Source organism: Capricornis sumatraensis, chromosome 11 (genome assembly GCF_032405125.1).
Source record: "Capricornis sumatraensis isolate serow.1 chromosome 11, serow.2, whole genome shotgun sequence".
NCBI classification, from domain to species: domain Eukaryota; kingdom Metazoa; phylum Chordata; class Mammalia; order Artiodactyla; family Bovidae; genus Capricornis; species Capricornis sumatraensis.
Window position 1 is genome coordinate 45,399,607 of NC_091079.1, and position 19,680 is coordinate 45,419,286.

The window sequence follows — 19,680 nt, forward strand, 5'->3', positions numbered from 1 at the left end:
TCATAACAATCACTTGGAATGTTGTCATTTTTTGCTTGAATTTTTGTTTGATTTTGTAATTATGGCAAGATCCAGATCCAGTGGATTTAGTATAAAGTGATGCATAATATACATTATTTCCATATTGCAACATGTTTGTTCTTTGTAAAACAATCTAGGAGGAATGGGAATGATATACAGATATGTGCTGATCTCATAAGAGTTATTCTGTATGACCTGTAGCAATGTACAGTTAACCCTTGAACAGTGTGGGGTTAGGGTTGCCAACCCTCCGTAGTCAAAAATCTGGATATATAGTTGGCCCTTCTTCTCCATGGTTCTTCCTATCCCTGGTTCTTCCATGTCCGTGGATTCAACCAACCTCAGACTATTTTCCATTGAAAAAGTTCCACGTATAAGTGGACCCACAGAGTTCAAAACCATGTTGTTCAAAGGTCAACTATATTCATTTTAATTCATCCCACAGAAGATCCCACCAAGATCGATCTAAAGAACTTTTACGTTTGCTCTTTGTATAGACTTGGGAGATAGAAGAGCTCTAAACGTGATTTTTGTCTTGAACACATAAAATACTTACCTTTTTTGTATTGTTTACCACATAATCCTTCCTTGGTATATATCATTCACAGTGAAGTAAATCTGTTAAAAATCTAGTCCTTAGTTTTCCCATGCTAAGCAGTTAAAGAGGAAATTCCCATAAGACTGGCCTTTGGAACTTGGATTTGAGAGAATTTTTTTAAGCTGTGTCCCAGTAAATTTTATAAAAATAATTATAAGTAGTTTCATACTTCCAGCTAGTATCTAGTGTTTTAACCTCAAACTCTGTGAAATGAGTTGGCTCTTTTTACAGCCCTTTTATGTGATGGCTTTCTCAGTATCTAATTTATCGCAAGACATAGTGCCAGAATTACTTTTAAGTTACCAAAAGAAGGTCTCATTCTTTAGTTTCCACTGGGAGGAGTTCTTTTTTACTGAATCTTAGTATGTTAGGACCTACTGATGTCCACTCATTTAGGTGGACATCAGTATGGATGTGACATCAGGATGGAGTGATAATCGTGTGGTGCGTTTGCCTGAGACATTAGAATTCATTCTTTCACTCAGCAGGCTTTCTCTGCATGTCTGGTGTGTGCCGGACTCAGTACTAGGCCCTGGGAGGATAGTAAGAACCACAGTAACAGCACCTGAGTATTACTACTAAAACAGGGCAGAACCTGAGTTGTCCGTGTGCATTCTGAGGGTGGGATGGACTGAATATTTACGCTGGAAGATCAGAACTCAGAATGCAAGGAGTTACTAGATTTTTAATTAAAAAATTGTGAAAACAGGCTTTGTTGTGTACTTAATTTACATGCCATTTTTTTCTCAAAGTTTGAAATGATTAAAAATGAAGTTACTTTCGATAAGAACTGCCTCAATTTTAAACTCAGAGGCAAAAGGCATATCCCACACCAGCCTTTCTTAAAAAGCAGAACACTAGTGCCAGTAGTAGAAGAGAGAAATTAACTAGTATCTCTGAAGTCTGTTTTCACAAGTGGGTATTAAGATGACTTTTATGCCCTCCTGCCTTTTGACAAGCATTATATATCAAATACAGAGAAAATTGATTAAGTGTAGAGAAAAGAATTTCATAAATTCAGAACCGTTTTCTGTTTTTCATAATAAAATGATTGCTCAAAGAATTCCATCTGATCGCTGTTGAAAGCTCACTGCAGTTTATGATATAACTGATAAAATCTGCATCCTTGGCCTTCCAACAACCTTTACACCAGCAGATGGTGGGCGTAAAGATGTCATTCATCATTTATTTACAATGGACTTTATTTATTCTAGTGTCAACAGCTGCCCCAGGGAGTGGGTTATTGAATTCAAATGTGAGGCTCTGGGTTATTTGCTTCCTTTCAAATTTGTCTTCTGAGCTTAGTTGCTAGGAGTCCATTCTGTGTTCTAATAATGATTCATGTATTGTGAAGCCATTCAGTAAATTGGGTTGTCAGGGATTGCCAAAAAAGGTTTCGAGGTCTTGTTTTGGGGGGTGGGGGGTGTGGATTGCATGTGCGTCTTGTTGACTTGAGCAGTAGTGGTATTATGTGACTTTTTCCTAAGACTGGTGAAGTTAGGATTTCTTCTTTTCCTTTATGTACTCTCTCCCTGTCCATATATTCCACATTTGAATAATAAGAAATCGTAGAGGACTGCTTATTAAAGGCAACTCTCAACCTTTTCTTCTCTCCTCACAGGCGGGGCAAGAGTCCTTCCGTTCCATCACAAGGTCATATTACAGAGGAGCAGCAGGGGCTTTGCTAGTGTATGATATTACAAGGTGAGAACTTGCAGATTGTTTCGCTCAGTGGTCAATGCAGAGAATTTTTCTGAGTATCAGTAGTAAAAGTATAACTTTGCCTTTTTGTCCTGACTGCTTGACTTTAAAACCTGTGTATCTTGAATTAAATTTAAATTTCCTACAGAAATCTGTAACTTAGTTTCTCTCTTATATAAATAAGCATTCCAAGTTGATCAGTTTGGTAATGATATTTATACATTGGAATTTCCTGAAGTGAGGTTACATTTAATTCCTGAACTGAACTAAAGTCATTGAGCCATGACTCCAGATACTGTACTTAAAATCTGTTTCTTGTTTCATCATTGCATATGGCTAAAAATAATCTTTAATGGAATGTATACTGTTCACTGTATAGCATTAGGGAAAATACTTTGAAAATAGTCATCAGATTATCATTTATGTTTAGGAGAGACACATTCAACCACTTGACAACCTGGTTAGAAGATGCCCGCCAGCATTCCAATTCCAACATGGTCATTATGCTTATTGGAAATAAAAGGTAAAAAGACTATATCTTTAAATCTTTATTGCATAATGGTGAAGATGGATAGCTGTTTATGTGGTAACTGTTAAAGTGCCTGTCTTGTACATTGTCCAAAATATAAGTAATTGATTTCTTAAATGATGAAATTTTTAGAATATAAGAGGTTTCTTTTGGTTTTTAAAATACAGATCATAAGCTTTATTGGAATTTATTATTATTTGAAATAATTTTTGTTGGAAGGTGTATTTTAAAGAATATTTTTGTGGAGTTTTATCTGATTGAAAGTGAAAGTGCATTCACTCAGTTGTACCTGACTCTGCAACACCATGGACTGTAGCCTTCTAGGCTCCTCCGTCCATGGGATTTTCAGACAAGAATACTGGAGTAGGTTGCCATTTCCTTCTCCAGGAGATCTTCCAGACCCAGGAATTGAACCTGGGTCTCTTGCATTGTAGGCAGAGACTTTACCATCTGAGCCACCAGATCTGATAAGTAATTTAAAATAAAACCCACTGATTTGTTTGGTGGCTAAGTTCAGTATTATCCAGAATACTTGGCAATAGAAATAAGGATCTGTGTAGAACTCAGAAAAACATTTTTTCCCTTTTTCAATGATTTAATAATATGTATTATATGAGTTAATGCAATACATGGATTAATCAGGTGTATTTCTACTTGAAGGCTGAACCACTTTTATTAATAATATTGCTTAATAGATACCATGTTTAGTACTTTTAAGCCTACCTCTAGGACTTACATATTAGTGTCATCTTAATATTGTTTTCACAATCTTATTTTACTTTATATCTCTAGGTATTGTTAATTACAATGAATGTCCTTGTGTTTATGTTTTTAATGATAGTATAATACATCAGAAAACAGTTTCCTGACCATAGTTTCTATAAACTTTAAAGAGTGTAGGAAATTTTTCACTAATTTAGTAGAAAATTACAGTGGTAACAATTAAAACTAGTATTTTAAAATTGCTAGATACAGAATTCATTCATTCTTCAGGTTTATAAAATAGTATTAAAAGATAATATTTTTAGAAATGTAAAAGCATGACTGTTACATGGTAATGAACCCAACAAAGCTTTTATTTATTTCATCCATTAATGAGGGAACCAGTAAGATAATACAGTTGGTTCAAAAGAGAACTCAAAATATCACACGTTGATAATCAAATAAGGAATGCTGAAGTGAATTTACAGATGGATACAAAACTGAACAAAATTCACAGACTGATAGCTGTATTCCACCAGGGCTCAGCTTGCATTTCCATGGACAAGAATTACTTGCATTAGTACCTGTTTTTCATAAGTTAGTTTCTCTTTAGTATATCTACAATCCTTGAGAACTTGAGGGTTGCAGTTAAAGCAGTGCTTAGAGGGAGATTATAACACAAAACACTTTTATAAGGAAGAATTTCAAATCAGTAACCTAAACTTTACATTAAGATTAAAACTAGGAAGGTAAGAGCAATTTAAACCTAAGGTAAACAAAAATAAATAAGGAGGTTAATAAAAAGAAAACCAGTAAAACTAAAAGCTAGCTCTTGAGAAGACTGAGAAAAGAAGACATACATTATCAATATTGGGAATAAAAGAGTATCATCACCACAGATCCTTTAGATATTAAAGGGATAGTAAGAGAGTAGTGTAAACAAATGGATTGGGGAGATGCTGGTTAAAGGAGTGCAGACTTGTAGTTAGAAGATGAGTAAGTTCTGGGTGCCTCATGTACAGCACTGCGATTATAGTTAACAGTACTGCACTGTGTACCAGGTGCTGTGAAAGGATCTTAAACATTGTTACCGTAAAATAAAATGACACATGATGTGATGGAAGTGTTAGCTGATGCTACAGTGGTAGTCATATTGTGTTATATAAATGCTTCAAGTCAACACATTGTATCCCTTAAACTTACAGTGTTATATGTCAACCGTGTCTCAAAAAATAAGTAATCCCTAAACAATTTTAAAAATATATATTTTTCACAGCTGTTTGATTTCCCAGTTCTAAACTGTAGTTACCATAGTCTTTGTAAACTTCCTCTATTAGATGACTGCTTTCTTATCTGTAGAATCTTTTAGTCCAAAAAATAAATAAATGGAGAGAGATACCATGTTCATGGATTGGAAAATAAATATTTTTAAGATGTCAGCTTTTCCCAAATTGATCTGCAGATTCATTGTAATCCCAATCAAAATGCTTCAGCCTTTTTTAAGCAGGTAGAAATTGACAAGCTGATTTTAAAATTTTTTTAAAAACGTGAAGGTCATAGAATAGCTAATATTGGAGGATTTGCTGGTTTCAGTAAAGTGACTTCAAGATTTATTGTAAAACTACTGTAATTCTGATACTGGCATAGATAGACATAGATGAGTGAAACAGAGTGAGAAATCAGAAGTCAATCTATACATATATAGTTTGTTTTTTGATAAGGATGCCATGGTTCAGTAGGAGAAGAGGTAATCTTTTCTTCAAATGGAGCTGGAACAATTGAATAGCCATGTGCAAAAGATTAACCTTGATCCTTACCTCACACCATATACAAAAATTAATTGGAAATTGATTATAGACCTCAATGTAAGAGCTAAAGATATTTTTAAAAAAACTCTAGAAGAAAGCATATTAAATTTTAGGGATTCTGATTTTGTCAAACATTACTTACATAGAGAATGATCAACTTAACAAGTATTGGCAAGGATTTAGAGGAAATTGAAACTTTCATACTGCTGGTGGGGATATAAAATCATACAATGAATTTGCAAAACAATTTAGGAGTTTTTTTAGAAAATAAACACACATTTGCTATACCACTTAGCCATTTCACTCCTAAGTATTTACCCAAGAAAAAAGAGGATAAAGGAGACATGTTATGTTGTTCCATTTATGTAAAACCCTAGCAAATGCAGACTGTTCTTTAATAGCAGAAAGCGGATCATTAGTTGCCTAGGGCACAGGGGAAGGAACAGGTGAATTACAGTGGGGAATGGTGGCTTCACAGGGTATACACATATCAAACTCATCAAGTTTTCTATTAAATGTATTTTTTTATGTTATATTGCTATAAAGCTGTTTTAAAAAAAGTAATATAACAAGTAAATATTATACTGAGTAGATTAAATTTTTTTTAGTGTTATTTTAATTGAGGTTTGCTGTTAGGAGAACATAAAATTGTCCCTCCATATCCATGGGGGATTGATTCTGTCATTCCCCTCAGATATCAAAATTCTTTTAAGATTAAGGCTGTTGGAAGGAAGCTTTGGTCTTTGTATTCAGTAATACGGAAGTATTCATACTACCATATGTGTGAAATAATAAGAGGAGAATATTTGAGGAATAAAGAAAATTTTCACACTTTTATCTTACCAGTGTTTTCCTTGTGTCTAAAACGAGACTGGGGCAGCTTGTTGTTCAGTCACTAAGTCATGTCTGACTCTTTGGCGACCCCATGGACTATAGCCCACCAGGCTCCTCTGTCCATGGGATTTGCCAGGCAAGAATACTGGAGTGGGTTGCTCTTTCCTTCTCCAGGGGATCTTCCCAACCCAGGGAGCGAACCCTGCATTGGCAGGCCAGCTTTTTACCACAGAGCCACTGGGGAAGCCACTTAGGTGGCTTAAATTTGGTTGCTGCCTGTAAGTTCAGTTGTGAAAAGAAAGAGCAAAATATAGTGTATACCAAACATGTTTCTAATGATTGTAGAAGGGTAGTTCTTTAGGATACACTAGCTATGGAAAGACATTTTAGGTAAGAAACTAAGAAAAAAGAGAAATGTATGACATTCAAAGAGTGAATGGGCAATGAACAGAGATAAATGGGATTATCATCAGATAAGGGGAATTGGGGTAAACCTGGAGACAGAGAGTAAGCCGTTTTTGAGTTAGGTGAATTAAGCTGTAGGGAGCCAGTGGAACCATTTGAGAAAGGTAGTGACCTAGTCAGAATGACAGATGACATAGATATTTCTTAACTGTGGCATTGGGAATTGATTATACAGGAAATTAGAAAGCAGAGTCTACAAAGATGAAAGTTTTTAATAGTTAAAGGATTAGAATACCCTAAACAAGAAAGTATAAGTTAAGAAAATGGTTTAGGAAAGAAAGATACTTAAGTAGTAAAAGTGATTTGAGTGGGATTAATGGGGTGAAAACTCAAAGACAATAATATGATTTTATGCCTGGAAAACTGAAGAAATGCTTGCTAAAACAGAAGAACTGAACAAGGAAGTGCCACTTTCTTTTGTTCAAACAACCCCTTATATGTATACATCCTTAACCCTCAGCTAATATAACATTTGCAAATGTAGACATCATCAGAGATACTGGTAGGGAAAACTTGTGAGTAACTTGAAATATCCCCAAATAAGGGATTATTTAAATAAAACATGGCATACACAAACATTCAGAAACGTAAGATCATGGCATCTGGTCCCATCACTTCATGGAAAATAGATGGGGAAACAGTGGCTGACTATTTTTCTGGGCTCCAAAATCACTGCAGATAGTGATTGCAGCCATGAAATTAAAAGACACTTACTCCTTGGAAAAAAAGGTATGACCAACCTCTACAGCATATTAAAAAACAGAGACATTACTTTGTCAACAAAGGTCCATCTAGTCAAGGCTATGGTTTTTCCAATGGTCATGTATGGATGTCAGAGTTGGACTATAAAGAAAGCTGAGTGCTAAAGAATTGATGCTTTTGAACTGTGGTGTTGGAAAAGACTCTTGAGAGTCCCTTGGACTGCAAGGAGATCCAACCGGTCCATCCTAAAGGAGATCAGTCCTGGGTGTTCATTGGAAGGACTGATGTTGAAGGTGAAACTCCAGTACTTTGGCCACCTGATGCTAAGAGCTGACTCATTGGAAAAGACCCTGATGCTGGGAAAGATTGAGGGTAGGAGAAGGGGACGACAGAGGATGAGATGGTTGGATGGCATCACCGACTTAATGGACATGGGTGTGGGTGGACTCTGGGAGTTGGTGATGGACAGGGAGGCCTGGCATGCTGCGGTTCATGGGATTGCAAAGAGTCGGACACGACTGAGCAACTGAACTGGACATAAAATGGGATGAAGGGCAGTTAAGGGAAAGTATTTTCTTGAAGATTTTGTGTAACTTAAGGCTAATTTCAGATAACAAAAGTCTTAAGAATGATTGTCAGAAAAGGGAGCTGACAGTAGCACACTGCCATATCATTGTTGAGGGTGTACCCCAACCGTTATTTTTTATTCCTGCTAGAATATAAACTCCATGAGGTGGCCGGGGTGGGTGGGGGCAAGGTGTTTTATGTCTGATTTGATGAGTGGTCTGTCCCCAGATCCTGTTGGATAGATTATCTTCATCCAGTTATGCAGACTGAGTTTAATTTTTTTTTTTAACAATAAAACATACTTGAAGAAGAGACAGCTACTTTTTACCCCTACCTTAACTAATACAATTCCAGTATGATAAAAATGAATACCATACTTCTGTCCAAACTTTCTAAATTAGACTTCTATTTTTCTCTCTCTCTTCTTTCATTAACAGTTTTATTGGGAATTAAACCAACTAGGATGAATAATAATTAATGTTTCAGTAGTACTTTGAATTTTATCAGTCAACTTCCTGTAGTCTCTGAGGATTGTGTGACTTATTTTAATCATATTCAGACTCTGAGTCTGGCTGCAGGATGAGGAGCCTAGTGAACTATGTTGAGTAAGATAGTTCCTTCTTTCGGAACCTGCTGTACTCAAAGGTGGGATTTAAGGCTTGATGTTCCCTTTGAGTTTCTCTGGGTTTAGCATTCTAGGACTCTAACTTAGAATCTTTCTTTGCTTGGATTGTTTGTTCTTTGAAGCTCAGCAGTGTGCACTTCGACTCTTGTAATACGCAGGATAATGCAGTTGATGATTGTGTGTGAAAAATTAATTGGAAGAATGGTCAGCACAACTTTGAATCTAATTGTACTGTGTTGCTTGATAACTGAGCCCTTTCTTTCCCATGTTCAGTGATTTAGAATCTAGAAGAGAAGTTAAAAAGGAAGAAGGTGAAGCTTTTGCACGAGAACATGGACTTATCTTCATGGAAACTTCTGCTAAGACTGCTTCTAATGTAGAAGAGGTAAATAAAAGGCCTTTTAAAAATGTTTATCATTCTACATAATAGCAATCATTTGTTAATCATTTGTTGGTTATACCCCATAAGCTTTTTAGACACAGATAGTTGTTGAAAGTAGAAAATTTCTTTCCTTTGAAATACCTTGTAACATTCATGTTATATTAGATTCTTAAATTATATTCTGCCACTTCTCTTGAAGTCAGAATGATTTAACGGATCTTTGTATATACTTTCCCTAAAATCTTTTTTAATGTGGCTGAAGACGGAAAAAAAGAACAGTAATGAAATTTGGAAGTGTTTCAAGACACTAAACATTTGTAGCTGTTTGCATCCACTTCTGCTTAAATAGAGGAAGTATTATTGCTATGTAACATTATATACAACATGGCCATATTTAATAAATAAGATTTGTGGTATCTCAATTATTTCTGTTGTCAGCCTGAACTGTGGAAGTTTTCTGAACACACCATATTTTCCTGTGCTTTGTGTATGTGGGATATGGTATTTATTTACTACACATGCAGGAGTAGGCAGTTAATCCTCTCTAAAAGGAGAAATGAGACCTAAGAAAATATGTAGTTTGCACAGCATAATGCTGCAGTTTCTGCCTTCTGGGTAAGAATTTTAAAAGCAGCTGCAGAAAGGGATTCTGCAATGATTGGAGAAGCACGTGCTTTAAGGATAGGGGTCCTAGGACACAGCTAGCCCTGTGCCTTCCACATAGTAAACAGGGAATACATATTTATTAAGAATAATACTCGTCTAATTACCTGTTGAACCCAGAAGTTGACTGTAGTAGTTCAGCAGCATTGGTATTTTCACTGAAGAATTCTTAGGTAAGATATCCTGCTCATCTCCACTTAATGAGGTGCTCTGTGATTGTCCTTAATATGTTTCTTACAGGCTCCAACTAATGCTTTACCTGTGTTACCAATTAATTGCAACTTGAAGACATATGAAAATGTTTTACTTTACACAGCAAACCCAGAGAGAAATCCATTCTGTCTTCTTGTTTAACTTAAAATAGAAAGCTGCCTGTTTCAGTGATACATTCTTTTCCTAGAGGTGTTGGATTTGAAACTGGAGGGGCTAGTGTGTTGTGGTGGTTTCAAGATATATGAAACATATCCTTATTGATTATTAACAGTGGATTTTCTTGTTGATTTTGAGAACCTTAAAACCAGAACTATTTGTATTTTATGAAAGAGCTGTCCTATGAAGTCAAATGACAAGACAGCCACTACCGGAAAGTAATTCTGAATTTCTAGTTTTAACTCTGAAGCCTTTGTGTTCATTTTCTTATTTTTAACAAGTCACAATAGGTATTTATTTATAAGTAGAAAATTACTATTGTCATTTGACTGAACATTTAAATGAAGTATATTTCATTAATGTTTTGGCAGCATTATTACAAAAATTCTGTTATCTGTGGTTAATAATGAAAATAATTGTTTAAATTTGATCAGGGCAGGAATTTTCCACAGTCTTGAGAGAACAGCACTTTTCTTAATCATGTAAATTAATTTGCCTCTCAGAAGCCAAGGATATTAAGAGATAATCTTTTTAAATTCCATTTTTAAAGGATTCATAGGTAAGCATTGCATAATATAACATGTGAGATCTTACCTAAAAGCTAAAAATGTTTCATGATAAAATAAGAAGATGGAAGTCCATTCTGTGATCCAAAGGAAATCATTTGAACATGAAAATAATAACCAAAGGACTCCTGCATCTGGGAACATGGAGTAGACTGACTTTCCACCTACTTTTCCTGCTGAGTACAACTAAAACTCTGAGCATTATATGTAAAACAGTTATAAGAAGACAGAAAGGTGGCAAGAAGGCGGCCAACCAGCTAGAGACCCTGGGATCTGAGGAACGATGCATCAGGGGTTCCCTTGGTTTATTTTTGCCTCATATACCTCAGATTGGGTTTGAGAGTAAGTGGCAATCCAGAAAGTTGTGTTGTTCTTCTGTTTTGTTCCTTCCAGAAGATATAAGTACATGGCATAAAGGCATGAAAATAAAGGCATACAGCTCAGAAAGGAAGGAATAAGTTGTTTATATTTGTGGATGATATGATTATCTCTGTAGAAATCCCAAGAATAATTTGTTGTTCAGTCTCTCAGTCGTGTCCGATTCTTTGTGACCCCCTGGACTGCAGCACGCCAGGCTCCCTTGTCCTGCAGCACGCCAGGCTCCCTTGTCCTTCACTATCTCCCTGAATTTGCTCAAACTCATGTCCGCTGATTCATTGATGCCATCCAACTATCTCATCCTCATCCCCTTCTCCTGCCTTCAGTCTTTCTCAGCCTCAGGGTCTTTTCCAGTGAGTTGACTCTTCGCATCAAGTGGCGAAAGTATTGGAGCTTCAGCTTCAGCATCAGTCCTTCCAATGAAAATTCAAGGTTGATTTCCTTTAGGATTGACTGGTTTGATCTCTTTGCTGTCCAAGGGACTCTCAACAGTCTTCTCCAGCACAACAGTTCAAAATCATCAATTCTTTGGCACTCAGCATTCTTTATGGTCCAATTCTTCCATAGTGCATAACTACTGGGAAAACTATAGCTTCACTATACAAACCTTTGTTGGCAGAGTGTTGTCTCTGCTTTTTAATGTGCTGTCTGGGTTTATCATAGCTTTTCTCCCAAAAAGCAAGCATCTTTTAATTTTATAGCTGCAGTCACCATTCACAGTGATTTTAGAGCCCAAGAAAATAAAGTCCATCATTGTTTCCCCATCTGTTTGCCGTGAAGTGATGGGATCTGATGCCATGATCTTTGTTTTTTGAATGTTGCATTTTAAGCCAGCTTTTTCACTTTCCTCTTTCACCTTCCTCAAGAGGCTCTTTGGTTCCTCTTTGCTTTCTGCCATTAGAGTGGTATCATCTGTATATCTGAGGTGGTTGATATTTCTCCTGGCAGCCTTGATTCTAGCTTGTGATTCATCCAGCCTGGCATTTTGCATGGTGTACTCTGCATGTAAGTTAAATAAGCAGAGTGACAGTGTGCAGCCTTGATATATTCCTTTCCCAATTTTAAACCTGTCCATTGTTCCATGTCTGGTTCTAACTGTTGTTTCTTGGCCTGCATACAGGTTTCTCAGGAAGCAGGTAAGGTGGTCTGGTATTCCTATCTCTTTACAAGTTTTCCACAGTCCGAGGCTTTAGAATAGTCAGTGAAGCAGAAGTACATGTTTGTCTGTAATTCCTTGCTTTCTCTGATCCAACAGATGTTGGCAATTTGATCTCTGGTAGCTCTGGTTCCTCTGCTTTTTCTAACTCCAGCTTGTACATCTGGAAGTTCTCGGTTCATGTACTGTTGAAGTCTAGCTTGAAGGATTGTTAGCATTACCTTGCTAGCATGTGAAATGAATACACTTGTGTGGTAGTTTGAACATTCTTTGACATTGCCCTTCTTTGGGATTGGAATGAAAACTAACCTTTTCCAGTCCTCTGGCCAAGGGATGTACAAAATAAACTAGAGCTAATAAGTTAGTGCAGCAAGTTCATAGTATACAAGGCATATTTTAAAATCTACTGTATTTCTATATATCTACAGTGAACACCAAAATTTAAAATACAGTGTCATCTATAATCACACAAAAAGGGGACTTCATGGAAGCACAACGGATAAGAATCCACCTGCCAATGCAGGGGACACGGGTTTGATACCTGGTCTGGGAAGATTGCATGTGCCATGGGGCAGTTAAGTCTGTGTACTGAGCCTGTGTTCCAGAGCCCAAGAGCTGCAGCTGCCGAAGCCCTGGGCCTAGACTCTGAGCTCCGCTGCGTGGGAAGCCACTGCAGGGAGCAGCCTGCGCACCGCACTCCGTTTCCTCATTGTTTTCCAGAGCTAGCTTCCCAGTCTGACTTCAGCCACACAGCCGGGGTCTTGCTGGACCTCCTAGTTGCCTCACCTAACAAAACTTTTCTCTTCTTAACGTTAACAGTCCCTGGGGGGTATGTGATACTTCCGACCACTCACTCTTCTATAACCTGTCTTTTCTCTTAGCTCGTGATAATCATAATCTTTTTATCTGTGCCTTCCAGACTCCTTTACTGTCTTTCATTTCCATGTTGAAATTATCACCTGAACCCAGGAATACGCTTCTTAGACTGTGTCCAGCTCCACTGCTGCTGCCCCTCCTCTCCTCTAGTCTGCGAAGTCCCCTTTCCTGTGTCCCAGAGCAGCCCCTTCCCTGCCTCTTCACACTCAGTTACTATGTGTTGCTCTCCACATGTGTATTACTATTTCTGCCTTTAATCTGAGTATCTCTCCACACTCTCCTCTTCTATGATTGCTTCCTAACTGGACTCCCCATCTTCATTTTTCAGTCCTCCACACTCTTGCCTATAACACCTTTCTAAAAAAGGAAAATTGAATGTCACTCTCCAGCTTTTTAAAACCCTCCAGTGGTTCCCCACCACTTCAGAATCAAACTCCTTGGCTTGGAAGACAGGCCCTTCATTTGCCAGTCCTCCCCTCCTCGCTCTTCTTATTAAACTGAGAGTGCATTCACAGAAAGTTTTCTCGGCACTTGAAATCCCCCCTTTCCAACCTGAGCCTCCAAGGATGTCATCGAGTCTCCTTCCTCCTCATGGAATGCCGTGACATGGGACAGGCACAAACAGCCCGCCCCCTCCACCGTCACCCGCCCTCCACACAGTCCCCTGATGTGCTTGCTTCTTGGTGCTTACTCATTCCTGCGTCATTCTGGCCATGGCTTCATCTTCACACTCTAAGGACTCCGTCACGACTCTGGTTTTTCACGTTGGCTCAACTAAGGACAGAAGTCCTTGAAAACCTAGACCATCTTTGTATCTTGGCATCTCCAAATATCTAGCACCATTTTTTCCCCCACACAGTAGGTAAATGTGTGGATGGTTAAGTATTTCCTTAATTTCTTTAGCCCTTCTCCCCTCGCTGCAGTCTTTAGTCAACTTCTGCTTTGGTCCTGCTTGTTAACCTGTAGGTGGAATTCTGTCCAAAACCTTCTTTGCCCTAAGTGTTCTAAAACCTGTGAGATTCTTGAAAACACTGATGAATAGACTGGCTTCTCCTTTGATGGGGAGCTCCCTCTGGTAGCTTCCTGGAGTCTTTGTGGTTTGAAAGGGTTTTTCAGACCCAGGAATAACTGCCTCAAAGATTACGGCAGGCGAGAGAAAATACCCCTTCCCAGAAGCAGCAGGCCAACTTTCTGAAGATGTCCAAATGCTCTAGAAGTGATATATTTGCTTCTATAATTCCTACCTTGTTTTTTTCTTTGTATTTCCTCTCTACATTAAAATTTCTTTTTCTCAGAGTTGTAATTACCAAAACTTGACATTATTGCCTTCCCTCTAGGGCCCAAAGGTGACTGTGGTGTCAGTGAAATATTATTTGTCAAACTGCTGTCACTGTGTCAGATATTCTTCCCAGTCTCTTAGCCATTTGATGGATGGTTTTCCCCTATATTCATCAGTTTTGCTTAAAGTTAAGATTGGAAATTTGTGGGAAACCAGGAAAAATACATAAATGTGAAAAAAATTGAGGCAAAAGTTTAGTAATTAAAAATATCTTAAATTATTGAAAAATCAGGGCTGAAAATTCCTGATTTAGCTGCTAAAGTACTAAAGATAAGAGCCAAGATGATAACTGAAAATACAGCCTGCTAACCCAGAGACAGGTTGTAGTAATCTGCCAGGCCATCTAACCTGAAGGATCAGTGGATTTCTGTGTCTTGGGGGGAAGCGCGTGACGATAAGACTTCAGTAACCAAGAAGACCCGTTTCAAGGCCTCTTGTTAATACTGGTGTCCGCTCCTGGTCCTTGGAGATCTGCAGACTGAATTCCAAATGAGATGACACCTTCCTTGCCTTGGGCTGTGTTGTAAGTGGTAGAACAGGTGTTTCGTAGAGCTGGAATGTGGGTGTAAACTGAGGGGTTTTCTGACCCCTTAGCCCTGTACTCAGTGTCGTGAATTCCACAGGGCCGTTCAGTTCACTTCAGTCGCTCAGTCATGTCTGACTATTTTCAACCCCATGGACTGCAGCACACCAGGCTTCCCTGTCCATCACCAACTCCCAGAGCTTACTCAAACTCATGTCCATTGAGTCAGTGATGCCATCTGACCATCTCATCCTCTCTTGTCCCCTTTTCCTCCTGCCTTCAGTCTTTCCCAGTATCCGGGTCTTTTCCAGTGAGTCAGTTATTCACATCAGGTGGCCAAAGTATTGGAGTTTCAGCTTCAGCATCAGTCCTTCCAATGAATATTCAGGACTGATTTCCTTTAGGATTGACTGGTTTGATCTCCTTGCAGTCCAAGGGACTCTCAAGAGTCTTCTCCAACACCACAGTTCAAAAGCATCAATTCTTTGGAGCTCAGCTTTCTTTATGGTCCAACTCTCACATCCATACATGACTACTGGAAAAACCATAGCTTTGACTAGATAGACCTTTGTTGGCAAAATAGTGTCTTTGCTTTTTCATATGCTGTCTAGGTTGGTCATAGCTTTTCTTCCAAGGAGCAAATGTCTTTTAATTTCATGGCTGCAATCACCATCTGCAGTGATTTTGGAGCCCCCAAAATAAAGTCTCTCACTGTTTCCATTGTTTCTGCATCTATTTGCCATGATGTGATGGGGCCAGATGCCATGATCTTAGTTTTCTGAATGTTGAGCTTTAAGCCAACTTTTCCACTCTCCTCTTTCATTTTCATCAAGAGGCTCTTTAGTTCTTCTCCACTTCTGCCATAAGGGTAGTGTCATCTGCATATCTGAGGTTATTGATAGTTCTCCCAGCAGTCTTGATTCCAGCTTGTGCTTCATCCAGCCTGGCATTTCGAATGATGTGCTCTCCACAGGGCTTTTCACTGTAAATCTGACCTGACCTTAGCAAGTTTCCAGCATCCCTCTAGGGGGATTTAGTGTAATAAATGTTTACTGCTCCCTTCCAAAGATTAGAAGGTTTCTCCTCTTTCCCCCACCCCCACCCCCACTCCACTCCCCACCCCCTGTTTGGCCATCATCCTAGGGAACTTCAGGAATGATCAGAACCAGACTAACTTTTCAAAGTTACATCCATTTTCTCTGCTTCTAAACCAGGGAAGCTAGACATTTCTGAAGACAGTCATGCTGCTGTGTGCATGTCACACACTTAAACATTCACACGACTCTATAGATCACCAGCTCTCAAGGCTTCCTCAGCAGCAGCAGAGTTCCATGTGTCTGAAATAAACTTTACATTCCCTCCTTAAAACCTGAATCACGACATACCCTTCCATCTCAGTCACTTAAGCCAAAGATGGAGTCATCCTTAAACATCTTATCATCTTATCCCTGTTCTTTATCAAGTCCTGTTAATTTCTCCAGAGGAGATACTAAGTTTGTTCTTTGCTTTCTATTCTGGTTGCCGCTGTTACAATTTGTCAGGCCTTCACCTCTTACCTTGATTATTGTCCTAAACTCCTTACTGGCCTTCCTGTCACCAGCCTTGCCTCCTCTTAAGTCCTCCTCTAAGCTACCCTCTGATTTTGTCCCCAGACTTCATCCCTTTTCAGAGTTCCCTGGGCACCTCTTTATCCTCATCTCCCATGGCTCACTGTACCCAGCTTCCACGTTAACTAAGCTTAAAACCTGCCCCTCTGTCCAGGGTGCTCTTTCCTCCCCTGATTTTTCTAATACATGAGTGGGAGCTTACTTATCCTTCAGGCCTTTGTTCACAGGGCTTTCTCTGGACAGTTTTTTTTTTTTTTTTTTTACCAGTAGAAGCAGTCATGCCACATTACCCTTCTAAACAACTGCTTTGGAAGTTTCTGGGCTGTGTTCCAGTCTTGGGTTCACATCTGTCCTGTGTTGCCACATCCTTGAGATCAAAACGTGCATGTACCTGAGGATGCGACGGCATGCTCAGTGCTGGGTATCAATCAGGTGTTCAGCGTGCTTGTTGAATGGAAGAACTAAATTAACCACAGAATATATCTCTGTGTTATAAGTAACACGGAAACAAACTTAGCCATCCAAAACAACTTCTAGCTAGCTAGAAGTTTTTTTTTTAAGGATATGAGAAGTGTGTGCTTTTTATGTTCAGTTGTAATGGCCACGTAAGCAAAATAAATAAAAATTCCTTTGAGTTGTATTGAAGATAAAAAATCCTAATAAAAAGAGGATAAATGTGGGCAGGATCTTCATCCTGCTTCTGCTCCAGTGTTGCCTGCCTGTTCTTGGGCAAGTCATTTCTCCTTTTGCAACTCAGTCTGTGGTGTTTGTACAGTGAGAATTATTACAGGTCAGTAGATTCAGCAGCTGTTCTCTCTTCTAATACAACACAGGAAGCTAGATGAAAGAAGAAAGAGCAGAATGGCTCTACTGTGCAGTAGGCGCTGTGCCCTGGTTCTCCTGCCAGTGGCCGCCTCCTTCCTCACTCATCCCCCCAGGGGTGGCCCCTGCGGAGGGTGTCCGTGAAACACGTTAGGAGTTATTGTGTGTGGGAGGCCTCTCCCCTTGAAGCTAAAGCAGATAGAATCAGTCACAGAATTTGAAGAAGCTTCATGTGTGAACTGCCCCATCTTGAATTCTAGTCTGATATCCTTTTCACAAGACTGTCCTAACTCTGCATAATATCAAAGTCTTATCTCAATGCACTTTCTTCTGGAGGGCTCACTGTGTACACATTATGTGTTGCTAGTGTACCTTTTGATACTTAGTTTTATTTAATCAGGATGTTTTCATTCACTGGGGGTTCTGCTCCTATGTACCTGCTGCTCCTATGGTTCCCATAGCTATCCCTTGCCCTCATATCCTTGTGGTGGTGGGAGCTGCGCCAAGGTCTACCTACAAGCCAAGCACTGGTCTCAGTGCTTAACCTTCTTCCTCCAACAAGTCTGTGGCGTAGGCATCATTGTGGCCCCCATTTTACAGAGAGGTTGCATGTGGTAAGAGGCGACACTGGCCTTTGACCCCCCAACCCCAAGCCTGGTTCAGAGCCCCACCTTCTGTCCTGCTAACAAGCTTACAGGTATAGATTCAACCGACAAAATTAACTTCCTCATTTTTATACATACTTTGAACTTCTTTTCAGAAATAATGAGAACCTGTGTAAATCACTTAGCATAGTAACCAGCCCATACAGTAAATACTTGGTAAATATGGGTTAATAGAAGCTTTGGCAAGTCAACACCAGTATTGTCCATGGCATTGATTAAGCAATGGAGGTGAGAATTCAGCAACACTCTAGTTCCTTTTCCCAGTTCTCAGGGAGAACCAAAGAGTCGCTTATTTTACAGGACACTTTGCTCTTTACATCTATACTAGATGTCTAAGTAAAACTGAGGTACTTCTATTTATTTTGAATTCTCACCTAACAGATGCTGTAACTTTTATCTAGCCACCAGGTGGCAGCATGTTACACAAGGAAGTAATTTAAATGTTACTCTTGTAGACAATTTATTTTCAATATTTTGCCTTAAAAACTGTAAAACCCCTAATAAAAACAAACCATGATTCCGTGTTCCCCTTTGTGCTCCCTGTTGTTGGCTGAGAAGGCACTCTGGGTGCACTGTCCACAGCCGGCCCTACCCCCATCCTGCCCTGCACACACCCTCCCTCTGTCAGTCAGGGCAGAGGGTTTACGTTTCCTGCATCTGCAGCTGAAATATCAGGACTCATGCTGAGATCCTTTTGACTAAACTGGTTCAGTTCAGCAGCAGTAGGATCTATCTACATCGTCCTTATCCCCGAACCTTTCATCCATACCCTGAGAAGTACCAGCTCAGTCAACAATGGAGTAGGTACCCTTAGATAAAGGCCAGGTGGTAGGTGGGATATACGCTTTATTTCTTGGGGTTATGTGTATTTTAATTTGTGCTATAGAAGTCCCTGAAAACTTAACCTCAGTAAGGCAAGGTATTATCAAGCATCACTCAGGTAACTACTGCCAGGGGTTGAAAGATCAGTGTCTGAAGTGGAAGGCAGTTAATGGCTAATAAAGGTAAGGAACTGGACATGGCAATTAATTAAAGAGAGCAGAGTGGAGAGCTAATGGGAAACGGAGAGAGTTGGGCTTCAGGTGCCAGCGTAGGCCCTGTATGGGAGGCCAGGCCTCGCCAGGGTAGCTTGGCTGCGAGGAAATCTGTTTATACTTCTTAACCATGGATGTGCCTGGGTTGTCTCACAGGCCTAATGAAATCCTTTCACATCAGTTTCTCAGCAGGGTTTTTTTTCCTGTCCTGTAACCTATTTATTCAGATTTGACTATTTGAAACATGGAATAGAGATGAATGTAACATTTGTGGTTCTGACTTAATGTGTTGCAGAAAGCTGCAATGATCTTTAGGATGTCATGTTTTCAAAGTATTATGTTAATTAACTAGTGCTGAAAATTTTCTGGAGTTCTGCCATCATCTTGCTTCATTTTTCTGAGAGTAAGGAAATAACTATTCCAGATAAGTTAATTGTTACACAGTCTTTCCCTGGTAACGTTGAAATGTGTAAGAATGATGAAGGCATTTCAAAAATGTGTTTTGTTTTATGTTAAACAGCAAATCCTGAGTCTCTTTCTCCTTGATGACTTGGGCTATCTTGGTCAACAGGTGCCCTCTCCCCTCAGGAGCGGTGAGCCCGGTCTGCACAGGCCCACGGCTCCGCAGCCAATCCAGAGCCTGGCTCGGTCCCCGATGCTGTGCGTGCACATCCCCACCGGCCACTCAAGATACACGCTTCTCACTCGTTCGCTTTCCCGGTCTTCTTTCCCCTCCTTTTCATAATTT

The 19,680-nt window shown here is 39.3% G+C and overlaps 1 protein-coding gene across 1 annotated transcript in view; it reads left to right on the top strand.

Annotated features, from left to right (window-relative positions):
• RAB2A (RAB2A, member RAS oncogene family) overlaps nucleotides 1-19,680 on the top strand; it is a 65,200-nt gene that overhangs the window by 38,965 nt on the left and 6,555 nt on the right. Inside the window, exons 4-6 of the mRNA XM_068983350.1 lie at nucleotides 2,241-2,323; nucleotides 2,751-2,843; nucleotides 8,826-8,937. Coding sequence (XP_068839451.1) covers nucleotides 2,241-2,323; nucleotides 2,751-2,843; nucleotides 8,826-8,937 — 288 coding nt within the window. The remainder of the gene's footprint in view (nucleotides 1-2,240; nucleotides 2,324-2,750; nucleotides 2,844-8,825; nucleotides 8,938-19,680) is intronic.